Genomic DNA, 27,950 nt, shown 5'->3' with positions numbered 1-27,950 from the left:
CTGTTTATTTACTCTTTTGGACCTTTTCGGTATCTGTAGTTGCGCTGGCAGGGCAATTGTTTTGTTGATACAGGTTTGGTGGTCAAGTTGGAAGGCTGCTTCAAGGTTTGTTACCCAAGTTTCACCATTAAAGTAATTATAAAAAATTTTGCAAACCCTTGCACTTTTTTTCCAGCAGCGTGAACCTAAAAACTAGCAATTATTCGGCCATAGCTCATCAGCACCGTGTCTACCGGTTAACTAGCATCTAAGCTAACCCTGTCCTTCCAGGTTGAGCTTTTGGTTAAACGGTTGTTGCAAGAAAAACTGAACATTACCGTGACAAACCAATAAAGGCATACATGTAAACATATTTAGTTTTTTTTTTTTTTTTTTACTTGTGTTACTATTTAGTTGTGAAGGATGATTTCTGTAGCTACGTGGCTAATTTTGATTAATAAGGAAGGCTATTGCTAGCCAAAGTAAATAGTCCGTTTTGTCGTTTAATTTCGGCTTTTATAAGTTGGCTTTAAGTTTCAAAGTTGTGAAAGTTGTGATTTTTATTTTATAAGTGTTATGATGACGATCACTAAAAAGAATAGAGTCGGATTAAAGCTAAAATGGTACGCAGACATGGTAGTAGCTCTAGGGTGGGGCTCTGTTAGCCTGATGACAATGAGTGGACAGTGACAAAAGAGGTAGTTTGGGGCGAAAATAGTTTATTGTTTTGCTTTTATTCCTACCTTTACAACTTTTTTGAAATATCGCGCTGAGTAAGCGGTTTAGGGTTTCTTGTGTTGTTTGATTTGGCATTCTAATTAGGTGTCTTAGCTAAAATTAATTGCCATTTCTGACAGGTGATCTGTGCAGACAGGCTTATTTCTGCTATTAGAGCTGTCTAATGTTTACATATTTTATTATGTCCAAAGGTATTGTGCTGTGTCAATTATTGGTAAGCACATTCGATACATTTGTAAAAAAAAAAAAGATTTTTGTTGCAGATTTAAGGATTTATTTTAGGAAATAGGGAAGTATGAGGAAAAAAATTATTTAAAAAAATGTTGAATTGAAAAAGCTTCCTGGGTGGGAAGCGAAACTTCTTCAAACTTGGAAACAAAGTCCAGTGGTTTGATTTTTAACTCTTTTGGAATGACTATGACCTGGATGACTGAGAATCTTCATCAGCACACCTTGTTGGATGAAGGCTATTTTCATTTTCATTACATGCTTACAACAGCTCTTAAAGTTTTTGCAAAATATACTAAAGATCCCATAAATGCATTATAAATAACCTTAAAAATATGTTTACTTTCAAATGAGAAACCACTTTTAGATCCACAGTTTATTATTTTACTTTTAAATAAGTATATCTCCATACAGGAGATTTATTTTTTTTTATTTTCTTTAGACATATTTAAAATAAAAACACACCAAAAGAAAAGCAAATATATTGTCAAAAGAATCCTTTAAAGCTTCCAGTCATACAATCAATAATCAATGTTATTATTTTTTAGGGCTTAAACTAATGATTATGTTGCTAATTGTTTTTATTAGTTGAATATTCTTTCTTTTATCTCATTGATATTTTTGTTGCAAAATTAGCTTCTTTTTTTCCACAGAATTTGAACCAGGTGAAGATAAAACTATATCAGTTGCAGAATTAAGGATATAAAATATTAAGAAAGAAGTCTTAATATCACCTATAATACATACTAATACATTTTTGTCCACTTTTGCTGCAATTAAATTGCTTTGATTGGGTTGGTCTCTCAGCTGTCATATTAGAATCTGTACTTTTTAGTGTTATTCTGTTACTAAAGTGATCAGTTTATCATGTTTAATCCCTTGTCCCCCCCTCCAATTCCTGTCAGGGTTTTGCTGTCTTCTGCTTTTCAGTTTGTCACTTGAATTATTGGCTTATTGAGATTATTTTCATTATACTACTTGTATGTTTTATGGCTTTACAAATGATTACCCCAGTACAGGAGTTCTCCTCAGGTTTATGTTTTAACTTGAAACACAGTCTTTTTGGGGGTCCTCTGGAACCCATATTGCCATTTCACCCCTGCCTTTAAAGGCTGTGCTCTCTGTCTCTGTGCTCTCTGTCTCTGTGCTCTCTCTCTGAGCGCCTGTTACTCAGTGTGAGTCTGCATCAGTGACATGTATTTTTCCTGGCTTTGGTCAGGTTTGGAGAATCATAAGAGAGAGCTGAAACTAGATGAGGAAACATGTAGAGAGAGAAACAATCTCACAATCTTGAAGTTCTTAGAGAGGCTAATAAATTTAAGGACAGTGACCATGAACGCATACAATTACTATATGCCACAATCTTCCTGGGAAGAGAGGCAGTCTCTTTGGCAGGTGCCTCCTCATGGGATAATAGTAAGGCAAATGCTGAAGCTGATATCGACTGATATCAAAGGCTTATATGTAAAGATATTTCCACCACATTGCACAACCTCCGTGCTAACTTAAGGTCCTCCAACCAATAGGTTTCTCACATCTATGAGACACCCGTTACTCTGCTTGGCAAATAGTGTCTGTGTTGCTTTGGGATTGTATGGGCATGGTTTCTCAGCATAATCTGGATTCCCATTTATTTCATATGGTAGTTTTGACATGAAACACCGTAGGTGTCACACACTGACTAAAACGTATAAAAAGAAAATCCTTAGAATTGGTGATCACCATTCTTAGTTATTCAAGTTTTCACTGTTGATGATGTGTTAGAATCCTCGAGGCAGACTCACCTGGGTCAGATTTCATCTGAACACAACCAGGGGTGCTTGTTTTAGTTTATAAAAATGTTTGTTTAAAAAAAAAAACAAAGAACAAAAACCCAAAACACATTGAGTATTATTGATTTGTTGTTGTTTTCTTCTCTATTTTCTTTTTTATGGCTTTTTATGGGCTCCAGTCCTAGATCTTGCTGTGCTGGGTTAGATTCCCAGTCTTTTTCCTTTTCCTTCTTCTTATCTAGACCTGAAATAATTAATCCTAATTAATCGATATTGAAGTAATTTAGTGATCAATAGATTTTTTTTTTTATAACCTGTTAAGTGCCATAGTTTAAGCTTCACTTGTTTTAAATTCTGTATATAATCTTTAAAGCATCATTTGCCGTCTAATAATTAATCAGTTAATCAAAAAAATATTTGACAGATTGACCAGCAAAATAATTATTAGTCGCCGCTCTAATATCCACATTTTCTTTCCCTCCCTTCTATCAAACCACTGTTCAATAAAAGCAACTACTATCAAAAAATCATTTGAAAACCCCCCAAAAAGATGTGGTAATTTCTTTTAATATAAAGGGGCAACAGTGGTTTTAGTTGCAGGAGATGGTGCTGAAACCAAAGGATAGTGAATATAAGCCCCATATGAGGCTTGCTTTGTCATTAGGAAAGACACCTGCACTGTACTGCCTATTCACTATGCTCAGGAGGGTAAAGTGTATGTTTGGATTACCCTAACTTAATAAAGGATTTATATAAGTACAATGCATTAACCATTTTATCACAAAGCAAAATATAAGGGAGCGAATAAATGAAAGATTGAAATATTTCCATTCAAGCAAAAGTTTTGTAGTTATAACTTGAAGTAAATCACTTTATTAGATCTCTTCAGTGGTTCTAACATTTTATTTATGCAAAGATATTTGTTTTAAGTTCAGATTGTTATAATTTTGTTGCAGTACTGCATTGTATCTCAGGAGCAGTTAAAATGATTACAAGGAAGACATTGTTACGCTAAGGGCTGTGCTAAGACCTGCATAGCTCTGATTTAAAAAGAAAAAACTGATGAGTGTTTAAAATATTGATGCCTACCATTGCTGCTGAAATATTTCTCACAATTTATATATGTGTATTTTTCTGAAACATTTCACAAACATAGCTGCTGTAGAAAACACAGAGGACGCAGAGTGACATCATGTCTGACAAAAGTGAGCTGAAAGCGGAACTGGAGAGGAAGAAGCAACGGTTAGCGCAGATCAGGGAGGAGAAGAGAAGGAAGGAGGAGGAGCGCAAGAAGGTACGTCTAATTTTACAGGAACATTTATCATGGTTTGGCACTGGATCTAAGTGAAATGGAACATATTTTAATGCAAGTTCACTTAAATTTTATAAAATTCATTTATTTGTTTTTAAACCAACGTTACCAATTTTTTATGTGTTAACATGTGAACCAATTAGGTTAAGATAAATTCTCAAAAGCTTTGAAATCTTAAGAAATATTTCTTCCAAAGTACTTTCTGCTGTAACTGAGGTTCAGCTCAGTCTTGTTGCAGTTGCCTATTTCCGTTTCTTGTCTGAAGCGGTTTTAGTTCAAATTGAGCAGCTAATCACTTAGGCTTTTACTCTATAATTTGAATTAAACGGTGCACTTTCTTCAGAGCTAGATCTTAAAGACACTAAAACAAAACCTAAAGGTCTTTGTCAAGAGTTTCTGAAATAGTGCTTAATGCTCGCTGTTTTTCTGTTCCAGGCGGAACAACAGCTGAAAGAAGCTCCCATCCAGCAGGATGACTCTGACCTGGAGAAAAAGAGACGAGAAGCTGAGGCTCTTCTCCAAAGTGTGGGGATAACCCCTGATGCTGCCGTTGGTATGTTTGTATTTAACTGATGCTGGACTGTGTGAATCTATCTGCTGGGATTTCCTCTTTTTCTAATCGTTTTTTTAGGGAATACATGAAGCTAAACCTATTAGTTTCTTCTTAACTATATTCTTAAAATCGGTTAAAGAAAATTATGCAATACCTAAAAGTCAGTCCAAACTCAATTTTCATACTAAAATATAGACATGCATTCTAAATATCAATGGAAAGTTTGCAAAAGTACCCTCGTTATCCAGGATGGCAAAGTCAAAAAGAGAAGATGAAGTTTATATATGGGAAACTAAGTTTAACATAAAAAAAGACTTAATTCATCCCAACGGCAAATAAAATGTGATAACTTTTATATGGGTTCCTTTAGCCAGTTTGTACTAGTGGCTGTAGGGAAAAAGTAGTAGTACCGTAGTAGCCGTTCATCAGTCCATTAATCTTTGTACTAAAATATATCTTTCTTTCATGATTTGTGGACTGTAATTCAGTGAAAGGGTGGAGTCAGAGTAAAACCAATATGCATGCCCAGGAGAAGCAGGGGTCACTCCAGTGGCTGGAAGTTTTGGGGATCTTGCTAGGAGTTGCAGGGAAGTGGGCTGCCATTCAGCTAGTGATTGACTGGGAAAGGCCATTTTGAATGGCTGCTACTGTGGCTATCTGTCTCACCGCAGCTCTGGTATGACTCCTGAGCAGAGAAACTCCCTAGTTGTATGACATTGGGTTAAAAATGGTATTGAAGGTTTCCAGATTTTTACCATAATTTAATTCTGATAAATGTAACAATGAGACAGCACAAATCACATTGGCCCCCAAAATTTAGAGAATGTGGTGCCGGTTAATAGAGAAGACGATGCGGAAAAGCTAAATTTCAGATGACAAGTGAAGACAATTCAGCCAATTGTTACGCAAACTCTCCTGAAGGACGCAGAAGCCTCTTTGGGTATGTTGACACTATTTCAGGTGTGCTTCTCATACTGGCCTCAATGCTTGCAGGCTGCTGCTCTTTTACGAACATATAATGCCAAATGCTGCACTCAGTTTTGGTAACTCTGAAAATCATTTTTTTATTTTATTGGTAATTTCTCACTTATTCCTCCTTAGAATAGTTTGCAATTACTGTAACTTGAAATGCAGGGTGAAGTTATATTCACTTCATAAATCAGCAATCAAAGCCCTCATATTAAACAGCTCCTTCAACACTCAATATATTTAGGTCCTATAAATGATCTGTTCTTTGTGACACCATGCATTGACTATCCTGCTAAAAGAAATTATTTCAGTTTTCCAAATTTTGGAATTGACTGCAATCCGATCTAAAACTCAGAGAGCTTCTCTGGTTGAATCCTTTGAAGGACAATAGTTTTGGATATTATTAATGTTAAACCAGCTGATTTTGGTTCCATACTATGAATTTTTATCATTTTATATAAATCAATTTTTGGGCAATAATATATATATATCAGAACATAAGGGGTTCCTCCTGAGGGGCTAGAAGAAGTGGCGGGGGAGAGGGAAGTCTGGGCCTCCCTTCTTAAGCTGCTGCCCCCGCGACCCGACCCCGGATAAGCGGAGGAAGATGGATGGATGGATGGATGGAGAACATAATGCTATTTAGAATATATGTGCATCTACCTTCATGTAGAAAGAATTTAAATAATTTCTTATCAAATATATCCATACTTTCTGAAACCTGAAACCTGCTGCTGATTCCATCAGATCTCCAGGATAAAACAGACAGAAAATAGCAGATAGCTGGTAGATGGTGTTTAAAATGTAAGTAATGCTGCAAGAAAGTATAAAAGAGGAAAAAAAACTTTAATCTCTACAAGTTCACTTCTTCTCACTGAACAGTTTTGATATAGCTTGGTAAAAAATACCAAGGGAAAATAAATATATTAGCGCTCAAACTTTAAAGAAATGTCTAAAAACTGTTTTGCATTTTGTTTTAGATCACAAATGCATGTTGGTGTGTTGCAGTGATTAATTTTTTATAGATCTGCATATCATTTTTATTTATAGTTTTTTTTTTTTAAGTCAGCATGATAAAATTCGGCAACATTTGATGTTTTTGCTCCTTACAAAACCAACTTTAACCTCAGGAATGAAATATACTTATTGAATTTTCTAAAAGCTTTAAATAGAACTTGACATTATAAAAAATAAAGGATATATCTATATAATTTAGGATTTTCATATCGAAGAATAAAGCAAAAAGGTAGGCCATTCTTACAAATTAAACACTTAGATTTCAGCTGAACTGCAAAAGAAGGAGTGAACAAATAAATTCCCATGTTCCAATAGTTTCATTCAGTGGTGAAAATGATGTGCTGAATTGAAGGAACCGTTCCCTTTATGTTTCCAATCGTTGCTCACTTTTTTGCTCAGAATTGGTAAGTGCCGCTGTTAAGGGGCTCTAGGGCTACAGGTTGACCCCTTATCTAGAAGAAAATGCTTATAAAAAAAAAAAAAACATGTCTAATCTTTCCCTGTACGAATTTCAGAGTAATACCCACATATTAACATTAGGTGGCAGTAGAGATCCATTGGAAAGTGAAGGGTGAAGCTTATTGGCATTTCTGCCATAAAAATGAAGCAACAGCTCTATGGTCATGGAGTTTTTTTATTGTTTAAGCGTTGATAGGTTAGTATTTATTGGATGTATAAATGTTTTACTGTTTATGTTTAATTGAGATCCAGTTTTATTTATGTGTGCAGATATTTGTTATACTTTGCTGCTGAATTCCATGTTTTACACATTTAGGATGCAGTCCTTAAATCTACCTTTATGAGTTAAAATGTCTTCCTGTATTTTTTAGCTTCTTGTAACACAAACACAACAACTGTTTAGCAACTGTTGAGCAGCTTTTGCTGATAAACTTTTATCCTCTCTTTTTTTTTTCTAATATAGTCCCTCCTCCTACATCTCCTACTGCCAAATCAGCAGGAACTCCAAGTGAGGCAGGCAGCCAGGACTCTGATGGAGCCGTGGGACCCAGGTAACCCCAAACACACCCAAAAATCCCTCAGCTAGAGTCCAAACCACAGCACAGCACAGGGAATTACAAGTGTGGAGATCCTCCTGGATTCATTTATTTAGGAAACACATTCTACTTATGGCTTTAGTACATCTCTAATAAAAGTTAATATACTTTTTTCTCCTTTCTGCTTTGAGACAGAAACAGATGCATGTTACTGCATATATGTTTTCAGTTAAATATGCCAAGTTCAGTTCATTCTTTTTATCCCTTTTGCCTTTATGTGCCTGTTGCTATGCTTTACTGCAACATAAAGGTTACAGATGCCAGAAAAGCCAAAAGCTGAGCTCAAGCTCAGATTAGATCTGCCACTGCTGTAGTGAGTGATGACACATTTATGCTAACTGAGGACATGTTTATTTCTTTTTATGTGCCTCTGAATTAGAACGCTCCCAAATTAACAATGAAACAGCGGGTTGCTGTGATGCCTGGGGGACTTCTTAACCCCTAATTAGAGCCCCCTTCCCTGAGCTGAAACTCAAGCTCCCCCAGTGTCCCATCAGGCACTGTGAGCTGTTCCCGCTACGTGTTGACTCATTTCCCTCACCAGCATGGCCATTTCCTACACACATGGAGGTCATGTTTTCTCTCTCAGGGCCCCCCACCACCTTCACCACCTCTCTGGCTAAACAACAGTCAGAGCCTTTGGTGTGACAAAGTTCCTGTTTTATTTTATTTTTTTGCTGGCATATTAAATCTAAAATTGAAAGTTAATGTTTCAATGAAAGTGTTCAACCGGTTCAATCAGCATGATCTGTGCCATGATGCTAACATCAGCTGTTTTCCTCATTGTGCTCGTCTGTCTGTCTGTCTGTCTGTCACTAATGCTGCCTTGTTGCTGTGACACTAATCAGGACTCTGCACTGGGACTCTGACCCGTCCACTCTTCAACTTCACTCTGATTCTGAGCTGGGGTACTGGACACTCTCTTCTCTCCTTTCCTGGTCATTTTCCTTTCTCTCAATCTATGGCATGATTACTTTAGTGTTCAGTAAGAGTAAAGTCGATTCAGTCCAGGAGAAAGTGACATTATGCATGTTGAAAAGGTCAGATTTAGATGCTGCAAATAAAAGAACTAATCGATTATCTTCACTGTACCAAAAAGGATTAATGTTTTAAATTAGATGAAGAGTTTGTCTGAATTGGGTGAGAACTGTTACAAAATAGAGTGAGGATGTTAAACTAGGGATGACCTGATCCAATGTTGATGTCAGAAAGCAGTCTATCTGAAAATATATCGGCTGCATCAGAAATCTCTGCTTTCAGCCTGCTGATAATAAAACTGCTTCTCTTTGAAATGTATGTAATCCACTGATTAATAATAGATGGATTGGTTGCTTTCATACCTGTTGTTGTTTACTGTTCTCTGATAAATAGCTCTTATCAAGCATTTTCTAACACTCTGCAAAATGAGAAATCAAAGTATGTATGAATCATGTTGATATTGTATCAGTGGCAAAATTTAATGCTGCAATATTCTTATTATGATTGAAATTTAAGAAGTTTTTTCAGGACTTCCCAACTTTAAAATAACTTGGTGCAAAGTTTGAATTATTGTGTGTTTTATAGGCGAGTGGCTCCAAAGCTGGGAATGGCAAAAGTCACACAGGTGGACTTCCCGCCGCGGGAAACGGTGTCCTACACGAAGGAGACTCAGACTCCTGCCCCAACCCAGGCCAAAGAAGGTGACTCATTCATGTTTAAATTCTTTGCAAAAATAAAAAAGTGGTGATGCACCGATGAGAGTTTTTGATAATTAATTTTATCTTTTTTTCAATCTTTCAAAAATTCATATTCATATATTTATCAGCATCTATTTTTTTTAACTCTCCCGCTTCAGCTAAGTTTGCAATTGTTTGGAACTAGTTTATAAAGAATAACGGCTTCAACTAAAGACTGCTTGAATAAGATATTCCTTTGCTAAAGCTGTTTGATATCAGAAAAAAAAAACTATTGACAGTACATCTTTTGAAAATGTAGATCACTACATTGATTAGAAATTGCAGTGTTCTGCCTACTGCTTACTTTCACCATTTCATGATGTCGTTACTACACATGATCAGCAATACCTCAGGCGGGGGAATGGAGTCCATCCTACAGGCAAATTTTTGGGTGTATTGCTTTATATGCATATAGTTTGTTGCCTATAATGTATATCATGATTGGTATATAATGATATTTTGTGGGTTAAAAACAATTATGCCCTCTTGTTATCTGCTGAAAGTCTGGCTCTCTCTCGTAGCATGAAAAAAGCATAGAAATGATAGAATTGCAGAACATAGTTTTTCTCTTTTAACTGCTTGTATTTTCCCTCTTCCTCCGATTTTTATTTTAAAATTTAAACGTCACTGAAAAAGGTCACGTTTTGCTTGGTGCAGGAAAAGTATTACATTTTGAATTAGTAACTTCCAGGTTAGGAGCTAAAAGCCTGAAAATCAGACAGTTTTGGTCACCACCATGATTCTCTGCATCTTCACACACAAATTATATGTTTGGACAAAAAGAGCTTCATCAAAGTGTTTTTAATTTATTTCCGTAAGATATGAAAAAGACGAATTGAGTGACGTGTAAAGAAAGGTTTACAAAGCCCTGAGATGAAAGTGATGGAGGAAAAAATGTGACACAAGAAATGAGGGCAGAGATTCAATTCAGACAAGCTCTGCTCCTCTGAACCCCACAATCGGCTCGACTTTGGTCTAATTAACGAGCAGGATGAGAAAACCAGTGACAGGAAGGAGAAATGCGATTGGAGCGGAAGATATGAGCGCTGTGCATTCGGCTGCTTATCGCCTCTCAAGCGTGTTGATATGTATGTAATTGCGGCTCTGAAGCTTTCATGTGGGTGGACAAACAGAATATTTGTGCTGAAATCCACATGTTGAACACATGTTGTATTAAATATGCGACATTCCCGAGCTGCTTGATCTTGGCTCATTTTTGCACCCGATTGTGAATAACAAGCTTGTCTGACAACCTGATGAGGGCTTTGGTTCTGATCCTTCAAGCTACTGGATGAGTTTGGCTTTTAATTTGCTCCAGTTAACACATGTTTTCAGCTTCCATTGAATGTTGGTTTGAATTTAAAACGTTGTACTGATGTGAAGGGCTTTCAGAGATACCATGCAGTTAGTGAGTAAGGTCAGATTTTCCTGTGTTTGGAAAGAGGTGGCTGACTACAGAGCGAGCTAGTGGAGGATGAAGAGCATCTTTTTTTTTTACTTCTTGTTTCTCTGGCCTCCGCTCCATATAGTAAAACTGTTAAACAACGGTGCTCTCTGCCAGCTGTTCAACACAGAACACCCCCACCCCCCCGCCCCTGCCACTATGTAATCATTTCATCAACTCCTTCGCTTCCCCTGTCTTCTCCCTTCACCGAACAGGCACATAACAAAACGCACTCAGTGACATTGTGCGTTTTCACACCATCACTTCTGGAGCTCGATGAGACGCCGATGCCTCCCCAGCTCTCTCCTGTTTGCCACATTTGTGATGCACGGGGTGGCGTCTGGCCTGCTTTCTGATTGAGTGATTCATTGTGTTGTGGAAAAGAGGCAGCAGCACCGCACTCTCAAGGTCAGCGGGCGGTGGCGTTAGCGGGAGCGGCTAGCGTGCCCTTGCTGCAGGTTGAGGGTTCCCACTGTGTCAGCACGACATCTGGGGAAAAATGAGTTTAAGATTGGAGATCAGCGGCTATATTCACACTTCTAAAAGAAACAATGAGCAATCAGGAAGAATGCTATCTAATTTTTTTTTGTTTTGTTTTTGAGAAGCCTTGCTGATGATGCTAGAGAGAGCCGCTAAGCAATCCATGGTGTAGTTTTGTCCCATGAGATCCTTTACCCTCTTATTTTTGTTCAGAGAAGAAAATATTTGTAACCACAATAAAATGATCACAATTGAACATAAAATGAATGACTTCCAGGTATTACCACCACAGAGCTTCAGATTATATATAACCCTGGAATATTTAGATTCAATAATAAATGTACAAGAGAATAAACAGAAAAAAAATATTGATTTTGCTCACATTTAACAAAGTAAGGAAACTTTATTATTTATACTTATCGATAATCTATGGAATAATGTTCATTTGCATTTTTTTATACATTTCCTCTGTTATTCTTTCATAATTCACCTCTGGTTGTGAGCACCAACCATCTGGGATCAGAAGGCTTCCTTCTCATAACCCTATTCTTTAGATCCCTCCACAGATTCAAGTCGGGACTCCGGCAAAATGTTCCAAAAGATTATTAGGCCTGCTTCCTGTCAGAAAAACGTGTTCGTAAATTTGAAGTGAAAAAATAAATTAAACAATCTTATAAACCAATAGAATATCTCTGTTTACTGTGTCATCTTTCTTCATTAAACCCTAATTTAAAATCCTTTGCAGCAGTATCGAGTATCTTTTAGGGGGCATAAACCCTAATGTTTACGGTCTTTTGTCTTGGATAGAATCAAATCATCTTAATGTTGATTGTCATGTCAAATTGAAGGATGATGAAGAAAAACTTCATGTTTTTTCACATTTCACCAGGAAAGAAGCAGCATTGACATGTTTCACCTGTCTCAGAGACACTTACTACATTAATTCAAAGTGTCAGCATAAAAGTTACTGAGCAGTGAAGTGAGCAACGGACAGATCTTCATAGAAAAACAGGTTTCTATAAATGTCCTTTTGTTTTTCCTCTATTAAACGTTTAAACACCTTACAGACAAAGAGTTGACCTGAAATCGACTTCAATGCTTAAATGCTTCCCTGCTCAGATGGGCTAATGCTAGCACACAATATTCTTTATCTTTAAAAAAAATTTTTTTTTCAACAATTAGTTGGTGACTGATCATAAAATCAGATTGCAATTGAAATTGGATGACTTGTTTACCAGAATAAAAGACGGTTATATCTCTAACATCCTCTAACAAGAACAATGTTTTGCTTCCAAACATTTAAACCAGACATTAAACACAAGAGGACACAAAAAAAAGACTAAACAACCCACATATAAAAGAGTTGGATCTTGTATCAGCAAGAGATGTACTTAGTATCAAATCACAATTGTCCCTTGTCTTTGTTGCCAACGCTTTGATGCGATTTGTGGTCAGCTAATTTTAAGCTCAAAGGTCATGTATTGAAATTCTGCATGGTATTAATATATCCTTTGCCTACAGTTACCCTGTGCTGAATGCTTCCTTTTCATAACATTTAGTCACTGAAAAACTGAGGTGTATGATTGTGGAGATATCGGCATGACTAACGAGAAAACAGAGAGTATGGAAAATGTAACATTCAACAATTATATCTCTGTTGTATTCTTTCCTGATGTTTCCAAGCCCTCTTTTTAATGCATTGATGTCCTTATGTGTGAAGTTTGTGTGAAAATCGTGAGTATGTATCACTGCTACTGTATTTCCCAGACTGCATCAGTATGCACCGTTCAATAGAAGGCTGTAATTATGGAGTAAGATATTGTTGGGGGGGTAGGGGGGTGGACTGGTTGCTTTAGCACCGTGTTTCAAAAGACTCGTCAGGAACACAAGCATGTCGGGTAGATCTGTAGATCTTATATTTAATTGGAAGTGATTGTTTTAATCACTGAATTTAGAGGTAGGTCAAAACTTTTAATCATAAAGTCCTTAAAGACCCGCTTGTTTCTAGTGCCACTTGGAATCGTGGTCAGCTTTTATGCACTTGATGATTAGTTACTGAGTAGCTGATCATTTTACGGAGAATATTTCATGTTTTCCTTTTTTCAGTTTTGCATAATTTATTATTTTATGTGCTCTCTTGATTTTGAAATGTGGATTTTCTTCCCTCTAAACCAATTCTGCCCTCCCCTATGCCCCCATATTTAGATTATACTCTAGTGTTTTATTTTCTTTGATTCAGATTTGCAGTGCCATTGTATGTTTGTGTTGTCAAATTGTTCCTGTGGTTTTATATATGGGGTTTGATAAAGAAGTCCTGGAAAGACAAAGTTTTTTAGCTTGGTCTGCTCAAACCTAGATCTTGTTTTTAGCCCTTGTTTGCACCAACCTAAGAAATAATAAGTTGTGGTATTAACTTCACTTTTTGGCTAGCTATTTTCAGTATTGTACAAGTAAAGGGAGAAGGAGTGCATAATGTAAATCTTAAAGAAACTGCATTTGTGCAGCATGCATGGGCTGAATTTCGGCTGCAAGAGAGAGTTGGACTTTCACCAGATAACAGGAAGGCAGAATGCAGTGCAACAAAATTGCTGTTTTATTCTTTTCAGCTTTTCAGCCTCTGTCATGAAGCAGGAATTTAAAAATGTTGTTCTCTTTGAATGATAAAGTTAAAGGCCTCGGTTCCAACTAGCAACTTCAAGCTTTATGCTTAAAACAGACAAAACGTTAACTAAAGGATGATTTAATGACTCACTGGAGCAAGACTAGAGGGAATATTTTCAATTCTGTTCTAATCAGTGACATTTTCAGGAGTATAAAATGTTGGCACAGCTTCTGCAGATAGATAAAAAAGAATCTGTATTGGTAAATCTAAGCGTCATTAAAACTATTGACTCGAAATTGGCTGAAAATCTTGGATCTGTGAGCTTCTAAAGCTTCATTCCCATGTTGGAGTCAGAGCTGGTGAGACAAAGGCTGTTTGACGATTGTTCATCCTTGGCCACATGCCATGTTTGCATTAATATGTTGTCTGTTGACTTGGACTTGCCTTTCTCTCTCCACCCCCCAGCCCATGTCCTGTTCTGCCCCCCCCCCACCCCACCCCCCAAAAAAGCTTTTATTTCTTAAGTGGTACAAAAGCCATAATTGGACTTACTTTGAGAGAGGTGTCAGCGTATGGGACACTGGTGATCCGGGTGAATTCTGTTAAATGCAACCCACCCACCCTTGCTGCTAGCAACCCCCCTCTCGCCAACCACACACGCGCACAGCCCCCCAGCGGGGTCACCGGGATCACTAGCTTTTCTCCAAATGGCCATTTTGGCTGGCAGGTGCATTATACCCTTTATTTTCAGATTGTCTGTCCGCTCCTAATGCCTGGCAGGTTGATTGCTCCGGCTGCTTCGCCAGGGAAAGGGCTGACGAGCGCGGCCGGGACTAGCTGAAAGACAGTGATTACTGTTTTCCTTTAAGCCTGATTGAGGCCCTTGAAAGGAAAGATTTTAACCTTCTCCTGTTGGGAGTAGGGTATGGCTGCACATCGAAATAGCTCGTGTCATCAACCCGATTCTGTAAACTCATCAGCGCTCCCAATAACCTTCGTACGTCCATCTGAGGAAAGGGATAAATCACTTTATGGACAAAGTGACGGATGACATTATCATTTAGATGATCTCACTAGCAAAGAATTTCTTGCTTGTGGTGCGGTTATCTTAACTAAAAACGCCCGTGGAAACAAAGCTAAAACTTCCTTCTTTTAAACATTTTTTCCCCCTTTTCCCTGCTTCTTTTTACACTTAACATCATCTCGAGAAGATGTTTTCAGTCCTCTTTGAGGTGAAACCTGTGTGCAGTTTGCCAGCTGGTGTGGCCTGTATTTTGTTGTACATTCTCCAAGCCTGAATAGGAGCCGCAGGACCTCCTGCTAGGACGATAATTGCGCAGGCTTGCCGTTCAGGGGGAGGCTTGTCTTGAGGCGGCCAGGCGGAAAACCTCTGTGCCATCCCCATGCCACCTTTGAAGAGCACAAGACAATCCCTGCATCACCATCTGCCTTTGCACCATGCCGTCATCTGGCCAAGTCCAAAGGGATGGGCCGAGGCAGCTGCTCCTCACCCTCTGCCCCGTGGCCTAGAAGGGGGCAACCTGCAACTGGGACAGAGGAAACTGCTACACTGACAACCAGACTCCTTTTTGAATGGATCGTGTCTCATTAACAGTTGGGAAAAGACAGGGGTCCCTATGACAACAAGACACCCGCTGCGCCGTGTCCCTTTAATACAAACGACAAACTTCCCTGCTATAGAGGAGCAGGTTTCTTCTTTGAAAGGCAACATAGTGCTGACAAACCAAACAAATGCAAGGCAGAGATACAAAATCACTCTATTGCTGCTCCTGTAATCACTGGGTGGAGCTTTTATTGAAAGGCGAAAATAATGGAGCGTAAGAAAGCGGCCGAGCTGTATGAAGCGTCCGTTGGGAGGCGTAATGGTTCCTTTTGATAAAGTTTTCCACTTTCATTTGATTTTAGTTTGCCTATTCTAATGTGTCATTCAGACAAAACCAGGTAATAATAAGGATAACATTCTAGGTTTATTATTTTTTTCTTCTCTCTTCCTCATATTAGGAAACGCTGGTACCGGCTCATTGAATCTGTGATCTGAGTTCTAATGAAGTTAATTTGTTTGATTAACAGAGGAAGAAGAGGAGGAAGAAATCGCTCCAGTTCAACCAGTCATCGAGGATCAGACTGAGAAACCTGATCAGAACGAAGAAGAAGAAGGTACCTCACTACAGCCATTGTAACACTGCCACAATTTCAACTACAATTGTTTGGAGTATTTTAAATTCATTTAAAATGATTGGTTTGCTCATTTCAAATGTTTTTAATCTCAATGAGCGTTTGATAAAAAGTACTTTAGAATCCATCCTCCTTTACAATAAATAACTTCCACTTAGTTAATTTAACCTCAGCTGTTCTCTAAGGCCTCAGAGGTTTATTAGAGGACTTTAGAGAAGGATCGACATTATTAAGGTCTAGGAATACATCAGATAGGTTGGGGAGAACATTAGGTGTAAAGGAGACTTTGGTCAGAAAACAACAAAACTCATAAGATTTAAACCTTTCAAAAATCATCTGAAAATGGAAAAAATTATTTCTAAACTAGCAACAAATGGCCATCCTTTAAACTCCCAGAGCAACAGGGAGATAATTAGAGAAGCCAACAGCTGCCACTCTTTCTCTGGAGGAGCTGCAGAGATTCGCAGCTCTGGGATTGTACAGCAACAGGCTATTTAAGTGTGAAAGCAGCTTTCTTTGCAGTTTATTTATGAGACGTCAAAGTTTGATGATCAAACAAGTTTTTTTAGAGCCTGTTTAAAAAAAATGAATATACATTTTTGACATTAAACCTACAGTTAGGCTTAAGTTAAAAAGACAGTTTTGGAAAAATTAGGTTTTCACAGTTTGTCGTCCGTCCAGTCTGACTGATCTTCAGCTATTTTCCAAGAACGTGCTACTTTAAGTAGGTTTGTCATATAAAATCCTATTAACATTTAAGGTGTCAATTTTAGATTTCTTTACGTTTTCAGTCCACAAAATTTTCCACCTCTCCACATTATTTTACTAAGTTTTGGTTTCCTTGTCAAGCCCCCCCTCATGAGCTGACTGAGGAGGAAAAGCTGCAGATCCTCCACTCCGAGGAGTTTACAAACTTCTTTGACCAGAGCACCCGCATCATTGAGCGCGCTCTGTCCCAGCACGTGGACATCTTCTTTGACTACAGCGGACGTGATCTGGAGGAGAAGGAAGGGTATTAGGAGTTTAATTTAACAGCTGTAATTATTAATTGGATGCATACATTTTCATCGATCGTATTGTTTTGTTTTTGCTGTTTTCCCCCTCCAGTGAAATTCAGGCGGGAGCGAAGCTTTCACTCAACAGGCAGTTTATGGACGAGCGCTGGTCCAAACATCGGGTCGTTACCTGTCTGGACTGGTCTCCGCAGGTGATTTTCTCTGACAGTTTTAACCCATCCTCCAAGGCACCATTTAACAATTATTTAATCAGATTTGACTCCTTTTTTCTTAGAAAATAGAAGGAAAAGCCAATATAATTGTTTCTAATTGACATTTTAAACGGCTTTGATCATGTTTTATGGTTACTTTACTTGAGTTTGACAACATTTTTCTTTCAGCCAAAACTCCCTGAGGAAAGCTAAGTTGTGTCCCCGTACACGCCATTGCCATGTCCGTCGGCTGTAATGATTTGTTTCCTCTGGTGTCTAAGGCCATTTCGCTCCAGATTCTGTGATGACTTTTGACAGTGACTGAGCACCACCTCTCTGTTCGCTATATTTCTAGCCCAGAGCAACATTAAAACCTTTAAAAAAAACTCTGCAACATCCTGCACACATACAGAATGTTTGTGTGTATCTGAATGGTGTTTGGGTTTTATTGCAGTTATAAAAATTATTTGATGAGCTTTTGAAATAGCTGTAAAAGAATAATTTTTTAATGAAAAATTAGAAGAATAAAAATGCAATATTAAGAATATGAAAGAGGCAAGCGGGGTGAAAATGAGCCCCGATCATTAAAGCAGAGTTTATTACTTAGCAATGCTGGCGGTAAATCTGGGCATTATATTATCTACTTCTTATAAATGTGTTCCATCTTATTTATCTCTTAATTCATTTATTTTTTCTCTAGTATCCTGAGCTGCTCGTCGCCTCATATAACAACAATGAGGAGGCTCCACATGAACCAGATGGTGTAGCTTTAGTTTGGAACATGAAGTTCAAGAAAGCAACGCCAGAGTACGTCTTCCACTGTCAGGTACCAAACATTTCTCCTCTTCTTTCCCCTTTTATTATATATTTTTTGTTGCTGTTGCTTCACCCCAATGCACTGTGCTCAGAGGGTGTGGAACACCACCCAGCCATTCTCTTATGCCCCCCCTCTCGCCTTCATGTACTCCGTGAGTTCACCACGCTGGCATTCACCTCCGCCACATCTTTTCCACAAACACATGTTCTGGAGAAGACCCCGACTCCAGGAGCTGCAGCAGGATTAAGTGTGGGTGGGTTTGTGGGGGGCAGGGCTGGTTATCATGTGCATCTAAACAAGGGCTCTGTGTTCAGACAGCGCGAGCTGGGAGACCAGTTGAGCTCCGTAGCTCTGCTCAGCTTCGTTATAATGCTCGCCCTGAGGCTCCTTCACCAAGACGAGTTGAGTAGAACCACATGTTGCCTTCAGAGCGGATGTCGAGAACGGCTCGCTCCAAAGATGAATAAAGCTGAACAGGAGTGTGAATGCATTTTGATTTGTGCTTCCAAACTGGCAAAAACGCTGAGTTTTAGTTTTTGCTTCAGGAAGGTTCTTCGATGAAGAGATTTAGTGGTGAGAGTGAATCTAAGACCTTAGCTGTGATTAAAATAAAAACTCTTACTCTTTTGGAGTGAATCAGATTTCTGCTTCTGGGAAAAAAATTGACTTTTTAATTATTCTTTTTACTTTTATTCTGAATCTTAATCAGTATGAAGCCCAATCATAAAATGACATTGTGGTAGGATATGAGGTAGGTGGTGAGTTAGCTCTGTCATGTCATACGATAACCTAGAGGTAGAATATCCTGGAATGTAGTTGTTAAATATGGAAGTTAGGTCCCCCTGAAGGCGGCTGCGCCTCGGAACTTCCCTACCGGTTCTTTACCTGGGAGCAAGTTATTTACTACTCTTAACTCAAACTGGGTACCATATAAACCATATAAAAAAAGGACTATAAAACAGGAGTAAAAAAGTAACAGCGTTTATTCCAGGTCAGGTCGTTACAGGACAGAGAAATTGCTTGGAGTTTGCACAGCTGTGGACTCAAAAAACGTCAGCGAGCGTCCGGCAAAGATTGAGCCCCGAACAAGGTCATCTCCTCCTTCTTATACCTCATGAGTCTATGTTTTGCATCAGGTGGATGCTGAGCTGTCCGTATCAGAAACTGACACCCCATCCATGCCTTGAACTTAATGCATGTTGCCTCTTTACCCCATGATTCCACATAGCTCTCCTTTATCAGTCCGGCTCCAAGATGTGCCCATATCCTGTGTATTTTTAAAGACACGAAGGCTGTCCTGATTAGATGGCCTCCATAAACACAGTGACATCCACCATGTGAAGGAAGGCCTTCTACTCTGTCTAATCTGGCTAACAACGTAACAATGCACATGATGTATAAAGAATAAAACTAACATATTTGATGATCGATTGATTGACTTCATTGATCTCACAGTGGAGAAATGTACTTGTTACATCAGCTCAAATAGTCCAAGAAGAATGTGCCAAAGAAAGAAAAGGGTGCATTCGATATATACAGTATATACAGTGCGTCCACATATAACAGCTTAATTCTATTAAAAGAAAATTAAAGCAAAAAAAGGAAAAGCAAAATAAAAATAGAGGTGTTTTTATATAATGCAGACTTCAGCAAAAATACTGATTCCATCTGACGTAGATTTGTTTGATTGTGGGTCTTTGAGCTCCAGATGAAGAGTGATGGTGTAAAAAAAATCCAGCTCATGCTGCTGACTGTAGTTTTGACAATTTAACCTTGATGATAGAATCAATTGCTGCTCTTTTATTTCCCACTTCATGATCTCTGTAGTTTTTAACAGCAAAAAAGTTTCACAACACCTGAGTTCTGTCAGCCATCTTAGCTAATTATATCGTAGCCTGCTTTGAACCAGCCGATCAGCAGCAGAGCAGCGTTCCTCCATGCTTCACAGGAAACTTAAGGCTCTTCTCTTGAAACTCATTTATAACACTTTTTGTAAGAGGTCTGTGGAAGATTTTCTTCAACATGAACCTAATAGAGCGTTTCAAAGGGATGATCAGGCGCTACTTTGCTGTTTCAAGAGTTCTAATTTAGATTTCTGGCTGAGGAAGGTTCAACTCTGGCTGGCTAGAAAAAACAATTTCAAACCTAAATTACATCTAGATGCGGACATTTAAAGGAGCTTAGTGCAAGTTACAAAGCTTTTGCAGAAGTTGGCCCCCTCTGGTGACAAGCTCAAATAACACCAGTGTTGTGAATGTGAAAGGTAGAAGAGGAAAAGCACCGTAGTCTGCCTCTGCGACTACATAGAGGTGTGGTGGCTTCTGGGGTAAGAAAGTTATAAATATGGAACGTCTCGCACTAATGTGTTAACCACAGCGGAGACTCAACAAAGTAGCCAGATGAGCGAGAGTACGCAGAGCTTCACAGAAAACGACAAGAATCAATCTGTCCTGAAGTGATGAATGGAGCCTACTCTGCAAAAACAATCTAACAATAAGCAAATATTTCTTATTTACTTTTAATTTCATTAGGTAAATAAGATAATCTGGTCATGGGATTTGTTTTTTTTTCCCTTAAAATAATATAATTACATATTATGCACTTGAAATAGGAGACTGTTTATTCATATTTCAAATGTAAATTGTCTTATTCCAATTGCAGTGTCTCACTTACCTGCTCATTACAAGAAAAAAAATGCCCTTATTTTAAGAAAAAGGACTTACGTCCATTTCCATTTTTTCAGTGTATAGAGGCAACTGCTGTTAATAGAAAACTAATTTTATACTTTGGACAAATGTAAGGGCACGTATCAGCAAAAAAAGAAAAACTTAACTGAGTTAACTTGCGCAAAGTTGCTTTTAAAATCATCCACTGGGGCTGATAAAAACCAATTAGGAGTGAGTCACGATTCTTCCAATTCCTCTCTAGTTAAAACTAATACTTGAGGAACTGAAACATTTAATTATGGCAAGAAAGCAAACAAAAAGCAATCTTTAACTGGACAAAAATTCTATTGATTTGGATTCACTTTTTTTTTCTGTGCATTTTTTTATTAATATATGAAGGATAGTGCATATCATTAGACTTTCTGGACAACTTGCAAAAAGTCAACCTTGGAAACAAAGTCCAGTGGATTGTTTTTTATTTTTTTTTTACTTTTTTGTAATGACTATGACCTGGATGACTGAGAATCTTTACCAGCATGTTGCACGCCCTTGGAATAATGCGTGAGTATGAGAAATTGCTTAGGAAACTTGCAGATTATAGGAACCATCTTCGTTTCAATTTAAGATGTAGACAACAAAGACTTGTTCCCAACAGCTTAAGACAGCTTAGACTAAAATCTACTATCAAATGACGCAGAGCAGAAGAGATCTGTTCAAACTTTGGAAACAAAGTCCAGTGGATTGTTTTTAACTTTTTTTGAAATACTTTCTGGAGAGTTTGTCTGTTTTTTTTCTCTAGTTTTTTCCCCCCCAGTCTTTTTCCAGAGCATAAAGGTCATGCTGTTCAGTCTGGTAGTTGTGTGAATCACTTGGTTTATCTGAAAGTGATCTTCGAACTGGCTAAATCAAACACAATAATCAAAGACAATTAGCAAGGGGAAAGAAAAAGCCAAAATTGGAAGAGGACCTTTTAAGATCCTCAAATAGTCTGTATAAAGAATTTGCACAAACATTTCAAAGGTTCCAAAGAACGTCTTTCTCTCTGGAAGCCAAAAATGTAGAAATGGATGAATAAAATGAATTTGGCATTACCAGTTCTTTAATCCTTTCTAATTCTAATGAGCCATGACCACTAGCTCAGCTTGTAGGATCAGTCATCTCAGGAATGCTACATGGCAATGCAAAAAATGAATCACCTAAATTTTCTTTGCTGTTTTAAACACGGTTGATCGACCCTAAACTATGAGTCGATCTTTCCTGCTAAATATTATTTGTTTAAGCAATAATAACTATTTGACAGAATCCAGAGGTCTAACTTTTTGTCCTGTTTTCTTCTGGTTTTACAGTCTGCTGTTATGTCTGCGGCGTTCGCCAAATTTCACCCGAACGTTGTGGTAGGAGGGACATATTCGGGACAGATCGTTCTGTGGGACAACAGGAGCAATAAGAGGACCCCCGTGCAGAGGACCCCTCTGTCTGCAGCAGCACACACGGTACTGTAGACGCATCACACAGGGGGGGACTGTATTTTTCCTCAACATAGAGGCAGAAAATTTACCTTTGCTCTTCTTGCAGCACCCGGTGTATTGTGTAAATGTCGTCGGCACACAGAACGCCCACAACCTGATTAGCATCTCAACGGACGGCAAGATCTGCTCCTGGAGTCTGGATATGCTCTCCCAGCCTCAGGTGAGAGCAGCAGCCATTAATAACTCTAAATTCAGGCTGTAGGCTGCAGGAAAAACCTGACATCCTGAAGACTGAACATTCCAAGTATTGCTCACCTTTTTTCTGTTGTCTCATTCATGCAAAATGTTATTTCAGGCATGATTTTAAGGTTCAAGTTAACTGATTCCTCAGTTTGAAGGAAATATTTTTTGACAGCTCATCCTGTGCAGACCTCAACGTCAAAGTGACTTAGATTCTTCCTGACTGAACCGTGGTTTGATTTATTATAGTTTGCACTTGGCAGCGTGCTTATTAACATAAATCCCAAAACGGGGGCCATGTTAACGGATGTTGTTCCTTGTTTTCCCTCCTCTGTACAGGACAGCATGGAGCTCGCCTTCAAGCAATCAAAAGCCGTCGCCGTCACCTCCATGTCCTTCCCCCTTGGCGACGTCAACAACTTTGTGGTGGGCAGCGAGGACGGCTCCGTCTACATGTCGTGTCGTCATGGCAGGTTCGACCACAGAATCCCCCTCCCCTCCACGTCTCTTTTTCTTAACTCCTACAGGAAACTGAGGCAACCTGTTAAGCCCACCTCGGAGCGGGTGTCAAATAAATAAAGCCCACTCGCTTCCCAGCACAGCCCGAATCCAACACTTGATCTCCTGCTGTTTGAGGTTTCACTCCTGCCCAGTCATCCTGTTTTTCTTTTCCGCTTGTCAGTTATGTTTGTTCAGGACTCAGTATAAACAGGGCACACATGCAGGGGAAAACAAATCATTTTTTCCCCTTTCAGTGCGTCTCTGTGCCAAAGACAGCTTGTTTACAGTTAGTTGTTCCAGAGAGAATTAAAAACTGCAGTTCATCCCACAGTGTTGCCATTTGTGAGTCTGGGACTCTGCCCTCCCTGAGTGCAGAAATGTGGCCTGAATCAGTGCAGCCTCTCAGCCACCTTTGCAGGGTACCCACAGAAGGCATAGCTGCGAGGTTGTGCACTGCAGAATCACCTCTGTAATTGGGGGGGAATAATTTTCCACCTCATTTACAATGGTGTGATACTCTCATCGCAGTTAATAATGCATAAGCATCACTCATGCTGAGTATTTACCCTTCTACATTAATTATCAGAGCCTCAGTTGGATAACAGCTCTGCAACATGTGGTTGAAGGGACACAGGCACTTTCTGCCTCCCTGCTGGTAATTACATGATATAAGTAAATGATTGCTGTGAGCATGTCCAGGAGAGGTCCATCTGTGCCCATTGATTCCCTTCAAGCTTAATGAAATGCTTAAATACTCACAAGCTGCAGAGCTAACTGTTAACCTTTTAGGTTTTCGCCCTTCATTACTAATGCTGCTGCAGCGTGTAAGTGTGCATCTCTTAATCTGGGGGTCAGTTCTGTACATCTGTTGCTTGTTATCCTGCTTATTCGGATTTGTGTTTTTGCTCATCTCCTCAGCAAAGCGGGGATCAGTGAGATGTTTGAGGGCCACCAGGGGCCCATCACAGGAATCCATTGCCACACAGCTGCAGGGCCGCTGGACTTCTCCCACCTGTTTGTCACCTCCTCTTTCGACTGGACCGTCAAACTGTGGAGCACCAAGGTGAAGCCACTGAAGGAGACAAACACTAGCATGGTCTTTCTTTTAGTTTTGGCTTAACAGACCTCAAGAGGTTTCTTAAACTGCAGTTTCTCTTATTTTTGTTTTAGGTCAGCTGGGTAAAGCTCCTAGCATAGTCACCTTTCCCATGTTTTGGATTTATTTACTTAGACACAAATCGCTCCATCACTCAAAAAAAAAGAAGAAATGAACGATTTGATTTAGTCAGGCCCCCTTTATTGTTACCTCTTAGTTTAATGCAGTGCTACAGGATTTTCAATCAGGGAAAAAGTCCACCTGTTCTTTGAAGGTCTCACAGGTTCGTTTCTACAATGAAATGTGGTGGAGGCAGCGTCATGCTGTGGGGATAAGGAAGCTGCTCAGATGTATTATAGGCTGCACAAGTTTAGAGACAGAAGACAGTGGTCCACCTTCCAGCAAGACAAAGAGCTAAAATGTTGTAAAGCCTGATTTTGTCTACAGATCTACACCAGACTTGGAATGTAAGGTTTACAGGCAAATTAAAGTGAACAGAAACGTCCATATTTAAATATGTAGTCCTGTTGGTTTAACAAAGTAGCCTTTTTCTTTTCTAGTTTCTAAAGAACCGGTCTGGTCACGGAGTTTAAGCTTAAATGTTACGTATTTTGGAAACAGCTGATTTTCCTTGTTCTTGAAATTCAGCTGGATTCCTTTTGACTCTAAATGTTCACCCTATTTACCAATGTGCGATCAATGCTAAGAACAGAGGTGGATAGTAACGAGTTTACTTGAGTAACTATTTGAAAAATAAAACAAGTACCATTAGGAATACTTGTATTGCATTGTAATTTCTAGCAGCGGGTAGCACTGCTGCCTTGTAGCAAGAAGTTTGCGGGTTCGATTCCCAGCCCGGGGTCTTTCTGCATGGAATTTTCATGTTCTCCGTGGAAATGCGTGGGTTCTCTCCGGGTACTCCGGCTTCCTCCCACAGTCCAAAAGCATGACTGTTAGGTTAATTGGCTTCTCTAAATTCTCCTTAGGAGTGAGTGCTTAGCTGTGAGTGTGTGTGTGAATGGTTGGTTGTCTCTGTGTTGTCCTGCGATGGACCTGCGACCTGTCCAGGGTGTACCGCACCTCTCACCCGTAGACAGCTGGAGTTAGTCACCAGCACCCCTCGTGACCCCACTTTGGATTAAGCGTGCCAGAAAATGGATGGATGGAATTTCTACTTTTACTTAAGTAAAATATGAAAAAGTATCACTATCTAGAGTAAAATGTCTGGCTGCTCCATCCATTGCTAGTAACTTCACTTAATAAATACTGACTTTCATCCTTTTTGTATTCAAGGCTTATTGGCTTTGTGCTATTTTCCGTTTGCTCAGTTTGCTGTGTCGTTTGCAGGTCTGATGAAAATACAGTAGATTGTAATTTACACTATTCTGACATACCTCGACTATTGTTTTATAACTCTAGATATCTATTTTCAAGCATGTTCATTCCATTTAAATTTGTTGTTGTGTAATTCATGGATGTACTTTATGTTTATTTTTTTTCTAATAAAAAAAAACAAAACAGAATTGGTTATAAGTTTAGATTTTGTTGAACTTTACATCATGTTGTAAAACATTAGATCAGTTGTTGTGATCTTATATAGTAAGTAGATCAATTACTCTGCACATTAAGAGCCTTTCTACCAAATACATTTCTCTCTTGAGTATTTTTAGGATGGCTACTTTTTAAGTTTTACTTGAGTCCAATTTTGAGGTACTCTACCCACCTCTGGCTAAGAAGTATCAGCATAGTAAAGTTTGCCTGAAGACATTAGTGCAGAAGCCTGCATTGTTTTACTCTCTGCATAAAAAGCATTGACGTTTCTTTTCTTTGCAGAATAACAAGCCGCTGTACTCGTTTGAAGACAACTCTGACTACGTGTATGACGTGATGTGGTCTCCCACTCACCCAGCTCTGTTTGCATGTGTGGACGGAGTGGGTCACCTGGACCTGTGGAACCTAAACAATGACACAGAAGTACGCTCCCTCCTCCTCTAACCCAGTCTTGCATTAGGTCCCATGCAGAGTTTGCAGAGCGGAGCTCATCTTCTGATTGTTGTTGTTTCAGGTGCCCACTGCTAGCGTTGTGGTGGAGGGTAACCCAGCCCTCAATAGGGTCAGATGGGCTCATACTGGGAGAGAGATTGCAGTTGGGGACTCTGACGGACGTGTTCTTGTATATGAGGTTGGAGAGGTGAGCAAACATGACTCATAATCTAATTTAAGGTAAATCATATTGGCTTTTGTGGTTTCATTGGCTGGATTTGTATCAAAACCTTGAAAAAAAGATGGAAAATACGTCCAGTCATGAATTTATCCCTGTTTTTGACAACTCTTAAAAAAAATGAGCCCCAGAAGATATTTGACATGCAAACTGTAGAAGCCCTGAGCTTTGTTGCATAAATGAGTGATTAATTATTTAAAATAGCCACTTCAGCTTAATGAGATGTATTTAAGAGACCATCTAGGAGATTTAATGAACTACCCTGAGCAGTTCTGTTCAGTCTGTTATTTAGCCATTATCGGCATGAATGGTTAGAAGCCGTCGGAGTAACTCTGCTGTTGTGGCTCTCCCTCACAGCAAATTGCAGTTCCACGAAACGACGAGTGGACGCGCTTCGTCCGCACGCTGGCGGAGATCAACGAAAACAGAGACGACGCAGAGGAGCTGGCTGCTCAGCGCCTGGCTGCCTGAGCTCTCCTCCGTGGCTCCATGCGGTGTTTAAGGGACCAGCTGGGTGATGGTGACTGTCGGCCCTGTTTTTCAAGTGACTGAAGGAATAAAAGTGTAAACAGTTTCTGAATACCATCAACCAGTCTTCCTCAAAGATCCAAATAGCAGGGTTATCAAAACTGGGACACTAACATTAAGCCGTATTATTTGGAGAAAAAAAAAAACTGTCTTCTCTTCAACCAGATGCCTTAAAGTTTATCTGTAAAATCTTTTCCTGTCAAATGTTGGAGCATGTCGAGCCTTAACTTTGTGTTTCTTAAGCCAAATAGGTGCACTGCTGCACAAACCCACAGATGTCAGCCATGCTGTAGCTGTTGTTCCCATTGAAGCTGTAATAAATCAATCAGGTCGAAAATAAGCCAATGCTGTAATAATCTAATGGAGTTACAGTCAGACATTAACTTTCACTCATTTTAACACCGAATCTCTCATTATTTTGAGGCTTTTAATGAAAACCCTTATCATTCAACCTCTTAATGGAATGGAACTAGAGCAGAGCTGTTTTTTGATACTGGTATGTATATCTACATATAGAGAAACCACACTTCTTTACAGTCATATCTCTGATAGCTGGCTTTTTGGTCTCTGATTATTATATAATTAATTGGTTTAGATTTCCAGTCAGCTAAAACGGCCCGTAGCATATTGCTGTTTAGGTTTCAAAGCCTCACTCTGACTCCTACTACCAGATTTCTTGACAAAGAGGAGCATCTACATCACCTTTATCTATTATTCTGCTCTGTACAACCCTGCAGCTTTTTTCTAGTTTATGTGAGATTTCTAAGTTGTTCCTGAAAATCCAAACTAGTTTTCTTACATCTTTTGATTGTCTATGGCCCAATAGAATGTGGTTTATCTCCTCTATCCCATTTGAAATGTGATGGTGTAATTCACCATGCATATGCAGAACTGTTTCTTTTCTTTGTAGAACAGATACGACCTGCATTCATTTCATATTATTTTGTTTAAGCATTCTCCCATCCTGATGAGAGAAAAGTTTCCAAAGAAGATGAGTGAATGTTAGTTTCTGACTGTAGCTGCAGCTCAAGTTGTCATCTCTACTCATTTAGAAACAAGTCCAGAATTTCTATTTAATGCTGTTTTATATTAATCCAACCGAATGATCTTATATGCTGTATCTGCTCAGAGGTGTTTATAGCTGA

The 27,950-nt window shown here is 39.0% G+C and overlaps 1 protein-coding gene across 2 annotated transcripts; it reads left to right on the top strand.

Moving 5' to 3' along the window:
• LOC107104533 (cytoplasmic dynein 1 intermediate chain 2-like) lies at positions 1-27,829 on the top strand. Of its 2 annotated transcripts, XM_015404544.1 has the most exons (17): positions 1-105; positions 3,874-4,011; positions 4,465-4,582; positions 7,491-7,578; positions 8,472-8,531; positions 9,187-9,302; positions 15,956-16,042; positions 16,910-17,072; positions 17,168-17,267; positions 17,968-18,093; positions 22,097-22,243; positions 22,326-22,439; positions 22,799-22,932; positions 23,879-24,023; positions 25,890-26,030; positions 26,122-26,247; positions 26,635-27,829. In XM_015404544.1, exons 2-17 carry the CDS (start codon positions 3,910-3,912, stop codon positions 26,746-26,748), a joined length of 1,881 nt encoding a protein of 626 aa, XP_015260030.1. In that variant the 5' UTR covers positions 1-105; positions 3,874-3,909; the 3' UTR covers positions 26,749-27,829. The 2 variants fall into 2 exon arrangements, with proteins under 2 accessions (XP_015260030.1, XP_015260031.1); XM_015404545.1 differs by lacking the exon at positions 8,472-8,531.
• Positions 27,830-27,950: the final 121 nt, after the last annotated feature.

This window comes from Cyprinodon variegatus, unplaced genomic scaffold (assembly GCF_000732505.1).
Source record: "Cyprinodon variegatus isolate N-32 unplaced genomic scaffold, C_variegatus-1.0 Scaffold1780, whole genome shotgun sequence".
Lineage (NCBI taxonomy): Eukaryota > Metazoa > Chordata > Actinopteri > Cyprinodontiformes > Cyprinodontidae > Cyprinodon > Cyprinodon variegatus.
This window is presented reverse-complemented; position numbering and strand designations above follow the sequence as displayed.